Here is a 14,764-nt window from a genome sequence, read left to right as displayed (position 1 = left end):
CGAAGCTGGAGCTCCCAGCGGAAATCCATTGGTGGCAAACTTTGCTAAACTAATTGCTCCCAATCTCAATGTCTCCTTCCGTCCCTCCTGGACTCGTTAGTGAATGGGGAATTCAGAAAGATCTCTGGGACAGAGAGACACACACACAGCACAGGCGCTGTGCCAATTAAGGATGTCACAGCACAGTAACAGTGAAGCAGAGACCGATGTGTTAACTCTTCCACAACATGATGCTACAAAAGTTTATCCTAGTGCCTTTATTGTATGTTATTTTACTGAATTAGCCCCTTCACTGCTAAGCCCCTTACACAGACACTGTATACTGTACTGTACATGTGGTCTTCCCAGGGATAAACACATCATTAGATTGTAAGCTCTTCAGGGCAGGGACTCCTTTTCCTAATTGTCACTTTTATGTCTGAAATCACTTCTTCCCATTATGTGTTATTTTTATTATTTATATGATTATATCACGTGTATTACTGCTGTGAAGCGCTATGTACATTAATGGCACTACTGTATATAAATATAGATTTACATAAATATCATGTAACTGCAGCTTCCAGCTTGACCCATATTAAACGGGCAGCTTCAGATGGTCCTGGTTTACACAATGGAATGGGACATTTAAAAGTATAAATAGGCTGTAGCTTCCTTTTGAATATGTACAGTAGGATAGCACAAGACAGACAGTTTGGGGGTTTCAAACCCAATGTAAAATCCAGCACAGCTGCAGATTCATTGACCAGCAATTTACCTGCAGCATTTACGGGGTTAATATAAGGCCAGATACTTGAAGAGCAGCAGTAAATGAGAAACACCTGCCCGCCTGACAAGGTCCAAAGACCAGAAATAAGGGGGATGTGTGGGTTAGGAATCAGAATATTGCTTTTTAATAGGGTAATGCTCCCTGCAAAGACTGAGGCTGCTACATGATGTGGGATCACTAAAGCCGGGAATACAAGAGCCTGCATTCAAATGAGACTCACTCCTAATGAAGCAGGCTCTGTATACAGTACTTGTAACTCCTTTATGCTATGGCATTTTCAGAGCAGTCACACTGTAACAATTATCCCTGTTCTGCAAGTGAGGTCCACAGGCAGAAGGACCTTTTTTATGTGATACGGATAGATGCCAAGAGAAGTTTACTCCACCTGAGACAGAATGTGTTACTACTGTATGAAATATAGGGACCACGTGGATGGCCCTGGAACAGGGGTGGCCAACTTCTGTCCTCAAGAACCGCCAACAGGTCAGGTTTTAAGGATATCCCTGCTTCAGCACAGGTGGCTCAATCAAAATGAATGAGCCACTGATTGAGTCGCCTGTGCTGAAGCAGGGATATCCTTAAAACCTGACCTGTTGGTGGGTCTTTGAAGACTGGAGTTGGCCATCAGTGCCCTAGATGCAAAATGTACCACATCCCATAATTAGACTACTGTATGTGTGCCAGGCAACACCTCCCTAACCCTAATACTTGCTCTGTATAACCACCTGCTAAATTACAATGTTCGGCTGTGAAGGAACCTTCAGGCACACTGTCTGGATAGACATACACAGGAGAAGGGAACTCTTGCTTCAGCCTTGTAGATTCTTCTGAAGGGTCAATGGGAGCAGAAAACACTGAGATATATCGACACAACGGAACCGTTCCCTTGCATGCACCTTCACTCAATCCCCATACTGTAGTTATCTAGTAATCAAATCACACATTTTCACTCTTATTTACAAATGCACACAAACTGTAATATGCAACATTGAACTGGCTGATAGCGGGGATACTGTGCACACAAAAACTTCTATTAACCAATTGCTCTCAGGGCATTAGTGATATAAGTGTAGCCCCCATTCCACCGTGTTACCTGAGTGGCTAACAGGAGGCCTGATCCTCCGCTGCTTAGAGCCTGGGGTGATCGTGTTTGTTGTTACACAAAGCCTCCACCTGGGAGAGATCCTAACACAGTAGGATTACCCCTCTCAGGAACCCAATACATACAGTAAATACATACACTGAGTATATAACAACCATATTTACTGACATAAGGCACACATCAAAATATAACAGTGACCACACAATACACTGCCCCACAGTAACACCCCCCACCCCCCCCGGTGGAACCCCCAAAGTACTGAGGTGCCTGGGCACTTAACCCGCTAGTGTCCACAGACCAGGCCCACCCAAAGTGTGTGTCTGGAGTAGCGCTACCCACTGTGTGTGTGGCCATTGGTGCACTTGAGGATGCGCTACCGTCCTGGTCTTAGGCCAGAGCAGGCCACCTTGCCTGATGGTTCGCTGGGCCGCAACATGATCCCACGCTGATTGGATCCTCAGGCGTCCACCTCTGGAGGGATCTCCTGCTGGAGTGTGTCCCTATAATAGTGTCTCTGATAATAGATGCCTGGATCTGGTCCCAGACCACAGGCTGCGCACACCGCGTAGCGTTTTCCACCGGTGCACTACCACTGTAAGCTACTGGGGAAGCGTCCCTATCTATTGGCCTTCCCTGCAGCAGCCACAAGCTACATGTTGTCGGCCTAACTGGGGCCTACAGGGCAATTCTAGGCCTAGTCAAGGGAAGCACTGCTCCTGGGACACAACCAACTCTTCTGCCTCCGGTTCCCCGACTGGCATACTCCCTGCAGCGTGCCAAATGTATCTTTTCTGCCGGCTCCCTGCAAATGCCCCTAAGGCTCATGGGACTTGTAGTTCCCTTGCGGAGCCGTGGGCAAGATGGCCACCGCATATTCCTTCTGCGCATGCGCAAGTGCCCTATCGCGTATGTGCGACAATACAAAATGGTGGCACCCTGTGCCAGCATCCCACTGCAGAGCTCGGGCGACCGGACCACCCCCCAACAACCTGCAGCCTCCCTGGCGGCTCCTACTTCCCGGTCGATCGGTCCGCCCGCACTCTGTCGATTAAACGCGCGCCTTGCCGAACAGCCGTAGCCTCCCCCTTCTCCGCACCCGCAACGGAGGTAAGGGAGGGAAAGGGGGACATGGCTACATAAGAAATAACTTGGGGGGGAGAGGGGAAACGGTTCCCCTGTTTTATTACCATTGCAACTATTTTTTAATTAGCACAATTTCCCACCATGCAATTCAGATTTTCGTGCCAGATATTGTCCGGCGTCACTGATTACATCCTTACAGTGACATATCTTTCTTTAAAGAACTCGCAAGTGTGTAATGTTACCAATGTGTGTGATAGTTATTTTATCATAGTTGCAATGTGTATCCAGAATTTGTCTGACATTAAAATGGATTTATTCCAAAAGTGAATCATACTGTATATCGATATTATAGAGAGAGAGAGGTGTGTGTGTGTGTGTGTGTGTGTGTGTGTGTGTGTGTGTGTGTGTGTGTGTGTGTGTGTGTGTGTGTGTGTGTGTGTGTGTGTGTGTGTGTGTGTGTGTGTCTGTGTTATATTTATATATACCATACACATTTTAAGTTATGGGCAACAAAAAACCTCCACCGTTAGCACATAGCCAATAAAGAACATATATAAAGAATATCAATAAAGAAATGAAAAAACAGAAAGTGAATCCCTGAGCTTCTTCCTTTGGGATAGCAATAAATGGGCATATATATATATAGGGCTCGATAAACCCGGTCGCCCACTCGCCAGGCGTGAACGGAAATTGGCCGGTGGCCAGCTACTTTTTTTCCCTGCTCTGCGCAAATTAAAATAAATAAATAAATAACAAACAAAAAAATATCCTCCTGGCTGATTGGCCAATTGGTCGTGACGCGGAATGGAGCCCTTCTCTGCAGGGGTACGTAATGGCTGCTCCTGCTCCTTGCGTGCGCGGTCCCTGTCTCCTGCCCACACTTCCCCCCTGATCCCCTCCAGTCTCCGCTCCTGTCCCCGTGGCTGCTCGCGCGGGGCAGGAGATACCAGCGGGCGATTACCCCCCCCCCCCGTCCCGGTTGCCCTCCGGTTCCGCTCCTGTGCCCATGGCTGCTCTCGCGGGGCAGGAGATGACAGCAGAGGATTCCCCCCCCCCCCCCCTCCCCTGTCCCGCTTGCCCTCCGGTTCCGCTCCTGTCCCCGTGGCTGCTCTCGCGGGGCAGGAGATGACAGCGGGCGATGTATCCCCCCCTCCCCCCGTCTCGGTTGCCCTCCGGACCCCGCTTTCCCCTCGGTCCCCCTGGCTGTCCCCGCTTCCCCCCCCCCTACAAATTAAAAAAATAATAATAATAACAAAAAAAAATATCCTCCTGTCTGATTGGTCGTGACGCGGAATGGAGCCCTTCTCTGCAGGGGTAAGTAATGGCTGCTCCTGCTCCTCGCGTGCGCGGTTCCCGTCTCATGCAAGCACTTCCCCCCTCATCCCATCAGTCTCCGCACCTGTCCCTGTGGCAAATCCTGAGAGCGAGGGTGAGAGAGAGGGTGAGAGAGAGGGTGAGAGAGGGTGAGAGACAGAGAGAGGCTGACTGTGGGGGGATGGGGTGACTGGGTGGGGTGATTGGGGGTGTGGGGTGACTGGGTGGGGTGATTGGGGGGTGGGGTGATTGGGGGGTGGGGTGACTGACTGGGTGATTGGGGGGGTGGGGTGACTGACTGGGTGATTGGGTGGGGTGACGGGGTGTCTGACTGGGTGGGGATTACTGACTGTCTGACTGGGTGGGGTGACTGGGCGACTGGGCAGGGGGCGTGGGTTGATATGACTGACTATGACTGACTTTTGACTGACTGGGTGGGGGGGTATGACTGACTGGGTGGGGGGTATGACTGACTGGGTGGGTGGAGTATGACTGACTGGGTGGGGGGGTGTGACTGACTGGATGGGGGGGTATGACTGACTGGGTAGGGGGGGTATGACTGACTGGGTGGGGGGGTATGACTGACTGGGTGGGGGGGGTATGACTGACTGGATGAGGGGGTATGACTTTATGACTGACTGACTGGGTTGGGGGTATGACTGACTGACTGGGTGGGGGGTATGACTGACTGGGTGCGGGGGTATGACTTTATGACTGACTGACTGGGTTGGGGGTATGACTGACTGACTGGGTGGGGGGATGACTGACTGGGTGGGGTGGGAGGTACCTCTGGTGTCCTACACGTTCTCTCTCTCTCATACACACACACACACACACTCTCTCTCTCTCTTACACATACACACACACACACTATCTCATAGACACACACACTCTCTCTCATACACACACACACACACACTCTCTCATACACACACACACACACATTCTGTGGGGAGGAGCGGAGAGGGGGGGAAGCAGAGACAACCACGGGGACCGAGGGGAACACACTTGCTGGCATCTCCCGCCACGCGCGAGCAGCCACGGGTACCGGGTAAAAATGGGGACCGTAGGGCAAGCGGGACCGGGGGGGAGACATCTCCTGCCCCGCGCTTGCAGCCACGGGGACAGGAGCGGAGACTGAGGGGAAGCGGGTCCGGGGGGGGGACATCCCCCGCTGTCATCTCCTGCCCCGCGCGCGCAGCCACAGGGACAGGAGCGGAGACTGAGGGGATGAGGGGGGAAGCGCTTGCAGGAGACAGGGACTGCGATCGTGAGGAGCAGGAGCAGCCATTACTTACCCTTGCAGAGAAGGGCTCCATTCCGCGTCACGACCAATCAGACAGGAGGATATTTTTTTTTGTTATTATTTATTTATTTTTAATTTGTGGGGGGGGGGGAAGCGGGGACAGCCAGGGGTACCGAGGGGAAAGCAGGGACCGGAGGGCAACCGGGACGGGGGGGGATACATCGCTCACTGTCATCTCCTGCCCCGCGAGAGCAGCCACGGGGACAGGAGCGGAACCGGAGGGCAAGCGGGACAGGGGAGGGGGGAATCCCCTGCTGTCATCTCCTGCCCCGCGAGAGCAGCCACGAAGACAGGAGCAGAACCGGAGGGCAAGCGGGAGAGGGGAGGGGGGGAATCCCTTGCGGTCATCTCCTGCCCCGCGAGAGTAGCCACGAAGACAGGAGCGGAACCGGAGGGCAAGCGGGACAGGGGAGGGGGGAATCCCCTGCTGTCATCTCCTGCCCTGCGTGAGCAGCCACAGGACAAGAGCGGAACCGGAGGGCAACCGGGACGGGGGGGGGGGGGGAGGAAATCACCCGCTGGAATCTTCTGCCCCACGCGAGCAACAACAGGGACAGGAGCGGAGACTGGAGGGGATGAGGGGGGAAGCGCGGGCAGGAGACAGGGACCACGCGCGCAAGGAGCAGGAGCAGCCATTACGTACCCCTGCAGAGAAGGGCTCCATTCCGCGTCACGACCAATTGGCCAATCAGCCAGGAGGATATTTTTTTTTTGTTATTTATTTTTAAAAATTTGCGTAGAGCAGGGAAAAAAAGTAGCTGGCCACTGGCCAATTTCCGTTCGTGCCTGGCGAGTGGGCGACCGGGTTTGTCGAGCCCTGTATATATATAATATATATATATATATATTATATATATATATATTATATATATATACCCTCTCTCTCTGTCACGCACCCCTCTCTCTCTGTCATGCACCCCTCTCTCACTCACTTACGCACCCCTCTCTCACTCACTCATGCACTCCTCTCTCTCTCACGCACTCCTCTCTCTGTCATACACTCCTCTCTCGCACCCCTCTTTCTCTCTCACGCACTCTTCTCTCTGTCACACCTCTCTCTCTCTCTCATGTAACCCACTCTCTCACTCATGCACCCCCCTATCTCTCTCAGGCACCATCACTCTCACTCATGCACCCCTCTCTATTACGCACCCCTTTCTTCTCATGCACCCCTCTCTCTCTCTCATGCACCCCTCTCACTCTCTCTCATGCAACCCTCTCTTTCACTCATGCACCCCCGTCTCTCTCTCATGTACCCCCTCTCTTTCATTCACCTCTCTCTACCTCTCTCTCTCAGGCACCAATCACTGTCTCTCATGCACCCCTCTCTCTCTATCACGCACCCCTTAATCTCTTATGCACTCCTCTCTCTCACGCACTCCCCTCTCTGTCATGCACCCCTCTCTCTCACGCACTCCTCTCTCTCTGTCACGCACCCCTCTCTCTTATGCAACCCTCTCTCTCACTCATGCACCCCCTCTCTCTCTCTCTCTCAGGCACCGTCACTCTCCCTCATACACCCCTCTCGCTTTCTCTATCACACACCCCTTTCTCTCTCATGCACCCCTCTCTCTCTCACGCACCCCTCTCTCACTCTCTCTCATGCACCCCCTCTCTTTCATTTACATCTCTCTATCTCAGGCAACCATCACTGTCTCTCATGCACCCCTCTCTCTCTATCACGCACCCCTTAATCTCTAATGCACCCCTTTTGCACTCAGTCACCCCTCTCTCATGCACTCTCTCACGCACCCCTCTCTTACACACCCCTCTCTCTATCACACAGCCCTCTCGCTAACACACCCCTCTCTCATGCACTCCTCTCACACGCACCCCTCTCACACCTCCCCTCCCTCTATCATGCAGCCCTCTCTCTCATGCACCACTCTATCCCACGCACTCCTCTCATGCACCCCTCACTCACGAACCGCTCTCTCACGCACCCCTCTCGCTCATGCACCTCTCTCTTGCTTTCACGCACCCTCTCTCTCTCATGCACCCCTCTCTCACGCACCCTTCTCTCACTCATGCACTCCTCTCTCATGCACCCTCTCTCTCACGGATCCATCTCTCACTTATGAACCCCTCTCTCTCTTCCATACACCCTCTCTCTCTCATGCACCCCTCTCTCTCTCTCATGCACTCCTCTATCTCTCACGCACCACTCTCTCTCACTCATGCTCCCCTCTCTCACTCACTCCACACTCCTCTCTCTTCCCCCAATCTATCACTTACCCCACTCTCCCCCTCTCACATTCCCCTCTCACTCCTCCACCTCTCCTATGCCCCCTTTTTCACTCACTTAATGCCCCCCTCCTCACACGCTCCTCCCCATGAATCACTCACACACACACACACACAGCTCCCCCACGAGACACGGAAACACACAGCTCCCCCCTACGACACACACACAGCTTCCCCACAGAGAGCCAGAGACCCCCTTCACAAAGAGACACACAGAACCCCTCACAGAGACACCTCCACTCCCCAACAGAGACACCCACACACCCCACAGACACAAACACACACCCACAGAGACACACACACAGGCCTCAGGTCCCACGCTGCTCCCGTGGGCGGATGCGGACGTTGGGTCCGCTTTCTGGGGGCGGAACCAACGTCTAACGCTGACGAGATGATAGCAGTGGAAGCCGGGTCACACCAGCAGGGGATAATTAAAACGTCTCATATGTTCCGGTTTTAAAATTGCCGCTCGAAGGGGGTTGGAGCGGCAATTTCAAAACCCATACAAATTAGACGTTTTACTCACCCCTTCGGGACAAAACCGGAACTGTCCTGGTCAAGCCAATAAATACCCTGATCGTTCATTAAAAAGCTTCCACTTGCAGAAGTAAATAACTTTATCCATTTCATCCCTTCCTCTTGACAATTATCCCCCTTTTGCTCCAGAGATCCTGTTACAGCACTGCATGATCCCACCATTACAGTGGCGATTTTGAAGGGGAAGCGTAGTTCAATCCATGCAGATCAGCGATTCCAGTTCCATGTTAGGTCTTCTGGGAGTAGAGAAGTTCTTCATAGCTCTTTAGGAGCAAATTTGGAAGCAGGGTTACACACAGTCAGCAGGAACTAAAGTTAAGGGAACTAAAGTTGATACATCATTGACTGTGCATTACCCTGCTACTCATACTGTAGGGCAGCGGTATGCAAAGTGGGGGGCTTTCCCCCCAGGTGGGGCCCTACATTGTCTGGGGGGGGGGGGGGCACGGGTGTTACAGAGGCCCTGCGCTTCCCCCGAAGGGACTTAAAATAAATGCCAGGGATCACGTGAGGCCTCTGTAACTGGTTTACTTACCTTGGTTCCAATGACGCGTCTCCATGGCAACCGGCGTCAAATGTCATGTGACGTCACGTTGATATGGCAACGTGACATCACACGACCCGCAAGGTCATTTGATGCCGGGGCCGTACGGAGGGGGGGGCGGGCCCATGAAGATACGTTTGAGCACCCCTTCTGTAGAGTAAGATCATTTGTACTCTGCCACTTTGAGTGCTACACAGTAGCTACAGAGATCTTCTGTGCTTCATAGGAAGTAGAGCTTCCAAAAGAATACCATGCAAAGGCTTCCAATCTCTTGCCTGTATCATTGTACGGGGAGTTTGGTTACATTCTACTGAAAGTGAATGTTAAAAAAATTAAATCCATTTTTATTAGTTTACAAATTGTATGTTGATGCCCTAAATCAAATGCAAAAAATATATATAGCTTAGGGCAAATATATTGTATATTGTATCCTTTTAGCTCCTGCATTAATTTGATGACCATTAAAATCATTTACCCCACTGTTTTGAGGGCTTGAATAAAATAAAACACACGTTTTTGTTTTAATCAATGTTTTATTGCAATATCCTTTCTCTCCAATTTTAATAGTTTATAGAAAGCAGTAACATAACAACACGGTTATTTATGTATGTTATAATAATGTTTGTTAAGTTCTAGTTACTGCACTAGCAAAATGAGGAAGATCTTGGTACAAGTAAAATAGCCCAGTCATTTAGTTTCCTTAAGGAAACTGCACCTCTTTGTTCCTCGGGGTATATATGAATGGAGACCACAAAAGAAAAACAGAAAAAAAGTACCCTACTGTATGATTGCACTCGTAATCCCAATTTAATGGTATGCAACAATTCAGCTGTGCGAAAATACAGCTCAACCTCCTTATAACGCTGCGCTTGGGGTCCAAAGAATCACATCGCGATATAAGCGGATCACGTTAGAAATAATGTACAATTGTATGCATTGTACAATAAAGTATTTAAGATACCAATAATCGTGCTGTAAAGTATTCATACATACGAAAATTGGGAGCCACGCTTGCAACGCGTTATAAGCGGATTTGCGTTGTAACGGATCGCGTTATAACGGGGTTGGCTGTCCATGGTTGAAAAACATATACAATTTAAAACTAGAGGAGCAGAGATGGGTATGTACAGTAATTCAGTATTAGAAGCTTCAGTTGCACATAACATCATATATTGCATATTCCAACATACTATTGTGTAAACATGTACTGTATACAGAGAGACTCTAATTGTGAGTGCATATGCAGGTTAGCAAACACCAAGGGAACCAATTGGACAGTTGGTTGTACCGAGAGTGAGTCTCATAAAAAAGTTATATTCATGAAGAAATGTTGACCTGTATTGCAAATAAACCACACATTATTGGATATACTTATTACATCACTTAATTCCCATCACACCTGCTGAATGAAAAGAAAATGCAAAATGACATACTGTACAGACCGTTTACTTGAACAAAATGCCCACAGTTAACACAAAGGGACTGTTGTAACTTGCCCCATTCTCTCGATAATAACGGTCTTTCGTTTTTAGTCCTGTATTTTTACTCGGCAGTTTGTAGATCAAAAAAGTCTCTCTCTCTCATAAGTTTGGACACAACCAGTTCTCCACTCCTCCCGCCGACCCAACAGGTGTCTCACACGGACTGTACTTCTTCTGTGGTCAATTTTCTGACCATTAATGCAATTACCCCACTGTTTTGAAGCCTCGTACAAAATAAAATACACATTTTTGTTATAATCAATATTTTATTTTAATATCCTTTCTCTCCAATTCAATAATCTACAGAATGTATCAACATAACAATATGGTTATTAATGTATGTTATAATAATGTTTGTTATAACATTAAGTACTGTACTGTACAGGCAGTCCTCGGTTACCCAACGGAATCCGTTCTGGAAGTAGCGTTGGATAGTGAAACCGTTGTAAAGTGAGTCCCATGTTAATCAGTGGCGGTGAGCGTTGGATAACACATTCCGGCGTCCAAAAACGGCCCTTAGGGTTGCATTGTAACGCGTTGGATATGCCATTCGTTGTAAAGTGAAACGTTGGATAACGAGGACTACCTGTATAGTTACTGCACTAGGAAAATAAAGGAGATGTTTGTACAGGTAAAATAACCCAGTGATTTAGTTTCCTTAAGGCCCCCTGCACCTCTTTGTTCCTCAGGGTATATATGAAAGGATTAAGGAATGGAGTTAGAACTGTGTACAACACAGATAAAACCTTGTTAAAACTGGAGGCATTGGCAGTGGTTGGACGAACATAGACAAAGATCATAGTACTGTAATATATTGCAACCACCGTGAGATGAGAAGCAAATGTTGAGATGGTCCTTCCTCTCCCGGCCTTTGAGGATATTCCTAGCACAGTGGAGAGGATTCGGAAGTAGGAAAGCAGTGTGATCAGACAGGAACCCACCAATATCACCGAGGCCAGGAGGAAGATAAGGGTCTCCGTGTGGTGGACATCAGTGCATGACAACTTCAGAAGCGGGGAGATGTCACAGAAGAAATGCTGAATTTGGTTAGGGCCACAAAAGTGCAAAGTGGAGATGAAGAGGATAGAGGACATGGTGGATATGAAACCACATGACCAACAGCACCCAACTAAACAGTTACAAAGCCTGGAGGTCATGAGTGTGTGATAATGTAAAGGCTTGCAGACAGCTAGATACCTATCATAAGCCATTATAGCTAGAAGAAAGCACTCTGTTGAGCCCAGGGAGCCAAAAAAATACAACTGGGTTAAGCATGAAACAAAGGAGATGGAGTTAACCCCTGAAACTGAATTGTGAAGCATTTTGGGGATCGTGACAGAAATGTATCCGATTTCCAGAGCAGCCAGGTGACTGAGGAAGAAGTACATTGGTGTGCAAAGTGTCTTTTCAACCCGGCAGATGATGATAATGATTAGGTTCCCAGTTAATGTTAACACATAAATAAGGACAAAGGATATGAAGAAGACAATCTGTCCATCAGGAGAATCCCAAAGTTGGAGGAGGATGAAGACAGTGACCTCTGTGTTATTTGTCCTTTGCATTTCTCTGTAATGTTTTTTTTTCCTCTAAGGAGGAACCAGAACAGCCTTTAAATTCTTATTTCTACTGGGCATCAAAGCTGCAAAACGGTTATGTGTGTGGCTTCTGCCATTGCTTACACTCTTGTGATGTGTAGTGATATACTGTATTGTGTTGTACATGCGTTAATACCAATGAATCCAGCAGCAAGATCGGTGATAGGCAGAGTTGTATCAGGATACATTGGGAAACGTGATACTGTAACAAACAAGGACTACAGGTAAACAACGTACATAAAAAATGCAGCAACAGCGTCAATAACAAAGAAAATACATAACTGCCAATATATCAATCAAAACCTCTTCATTGCAAAAGAGCCGACAGCAACAACTTACTGTATTACTCCTCAATGTGTCGACGGCCCATTCAGCACTGGAGGGTTACAATTTAGATAAACGGTGCCTTTAATCCAAAGAGTACATACTGTACAAGAGATGGTACAAAGGTGTCTATGTGAAAGCTGTTCCTGAAACTGCATGAAGGGGAACAGTTCCCATTTATCCCAGTTACCTGAATGTGCTTCCAAGGTTATGCTTCTTTACACATGCCTAGTGAGTCTAAGCAGAATTCTGAACTGTTACCCTAGTACACACACACACACACACACACACATAAAAACTATCCACTGCTAAGATGCTAACCACTCTCGTCACGCCTATCACAGACATATCCACACAGCATCCCATACACGTTTTTATGACTCTTCAGTACAGAAAGCATCCTGTTAAAATTATAACTCGCACTAGATATCCTACACTAATACCAGGTCCTTTTTGGCACAAAGCACCTACTGTACAGTACTAGTTCTAACCCTTCTTCTGTACATTTACAAAATCCCATCCACTTCTTTGCATGATCTCGTATCAGTCACATATAATCTCTGCACACATTCATAGCTTACTGTGTTAGCAAGAACATTCACTTCTAGCCTCAGGTATTCACTTACTGGCGTGGGTACATCTCCTTCCATTTCTGTATCGCAAAAAGCAACAAACACTTACTATATGATTGTACTAAATAGAGACAGCAACACGCTGAGTTGGGATTGTCCTGTGGTGATGTATGATCATAATGAGCCTATCCCTGGTATGGTTTGCTGTACTTACAGTACGTGTTGTAACTGCAGGTGCCTATTTATACTGTATGATAATTCCCAATGGCATCCCCCCTAATATTCTCCTAAGAATCAAGGTGACAATGCCATTTGTTCAGTTGTATTTAAAATAGTCTTGAGGAAATAATAAAAAAAAAAGGTTATTTGTCTGCTTTGTAGATTTCAGGGAGTGGGCACATTGTGCAGTTTAAACAGCTTTACAAAATCTTAATAATGCTACTTTTAATAATTGGAAAGTTGAGCTGAAGATGTGACTTAGTGAGTAAAGGCACAGAGTTTAGAACCAATGGCACTGAGCTGGAAGCAGTCCGGTGTCAGCTGCTTGTGGCCTTGGGCAAGTCACTATATCTCCCTGTGCCTCATGCCCCAAAATTAGATTGTAAGCTCTATGGAACAGGGACCTACAGTATGGGACAGGGACTCGTGCTGCAAAAATTCTATGTATGTTGTGTATGTCGCTCTACAATGTGCCAGCGGGAGCAATAATGTCTGCTACATTTGTACATCCTCCAAACCTGACAAAGTCAAATAACAAGTTCCTCAAGACCCTTATAATGCACCAAGTGTCGTATCGTGTCATACATCAGCCTTATGTCCATACTGTCCAAATGTCCTATGAATTTAGGCTAGTCCTTGTTTTTAAAGTGTTCCATCTGCCATGGAAGCACAGATTGAATAATATTCTGTGGGTTATGTTGGCTAAATAAATCGCTGGGCCTCTGTTTCTACACATGGCTCTGTGCCTATCTACTGCACAAAGAATGGAAGGTCAGTCAGCACCACTGTTATAACAGTGCTGGAGCAACATACTAGAAATGGTGCACACAGGAAGGAGGATCTCCCTGAATCCTTAAAAAGTTCACAATAAAGAAAATATCCTCAGCACTCCACACAAACGACTGACACAGTAATGTTGTATCAATAAGTCTCTAATTATATATGGTGAAAAAGCACCAAAAAATATCAACAGATACAGGGTAATACAGGAAGACGGTCCTCCAAAAATCCCACTTGGAATATAACTCCCAAAAGAATGGGGAAAAACACAAGGAAACAGGGGACACACAGACATTCACATAAGAAAAACAGATAGGAACATGTAGCACTAATGAGTATCCATGCTACACAACATTAATAAAACAAATCAGGGCAACAGATAATTCATGGGAAACCCCCTAACTCTAGTCCTGAGCCCCAGGAAAACTGTCGGCAGCCCTGCTTCCAACCAATCCATACAGTTACACCCAGTAGAGTTGGTTGGCCTACTTTGGAAGCTGATTGTACAGTAAATCTCTTATATTTCTGTGAATCGAAAGACTTCTGTGAACACGATACAAGTTTTGATTGAGGCTTTACAATCACTCATGCCTCTTAAAGCACTTGATTCATCTAGATAGTACAGACTAACAGATGGCCTATTTTTTTCACCACCGGTGGTGCACTGACAGATCCCACACCAGAGCGCATTGTGATACACAATTCAAGGCTCATGTCCTAGTGACATCCTGTAAGTAGGATTCCAATTTTTATATCCAACGGAGTAGAAATCGTCGATTTACATGTACCATACTTACCAACTGCACTTTTCATGTATGTTGACCAAGTGCTAGGTGCATGTCGTGTACTAGTTTTATGGTAACACTATAGGGAGAGACCTCGCTCAGACCCCTA

The 14,764-nt window shown here is 47.7% G+C and overlaps 1 protein-coding gene across 1 annotated transcript; it reads right to left on the bottom strand.

The window, feature by feature from the left end:
- Positions 1 to 10,958: 10,958 nt before the first annotated feature.
- On the bottom strand, positions 10,959 to 13,078 carry LOC142464511 (olfactory receptor 6B1-like). The gene is made up of 2 exons (XM_075567892.1): positions 12,981 to 13,078; positions 10,959 to 12,177 (listed from the first exon to the last, which is right to left on the bottom strand). Exon 2 carries the CDS (start codon positions 11,940 to 11,942, stop codon positions 10,983 to 10,985), a length of 960 nt encoding a protein of 319 aa, XP_075424007.1. The 5' UTR covers positions 11,943 to 12,177; positions 12,981 to 13,078; the 3' UTR covers positions 10,959 to 10,982.
- Between the last annotated feature and the right edge of the window lie 1,686 nt (positions 13,079 to 14,764).

Source organism: Ascaphus truei, chromosome 13, assembly GCF_040206685.1.
Source record: "Ascaphus truei isolate aAscTru1 chromosome 13, aAscTru1.hap1, whole genome shotgun sequence".
NCBI lineage: Eukaryota > Metazoa > Chordata > Amphibia > Anura > Ascaphidae > Ascaphus > Ascaphus truei.
The sequence above is the reverse complement of the archived record's forward strand: the minus strand, read 5'-3'. Positions and strand labels throughout refer to the sequence as shown.

What these genes read in the sequence shown, in the direction of transcription:
- LOC142464511 (XM_075567892.1), bottom strand. Translation starts at nt 11,942, where the DNA reads ATGCAAAGGACAAATAACACAGAGGTCACTGTCTTCATCCTCCTCCAA.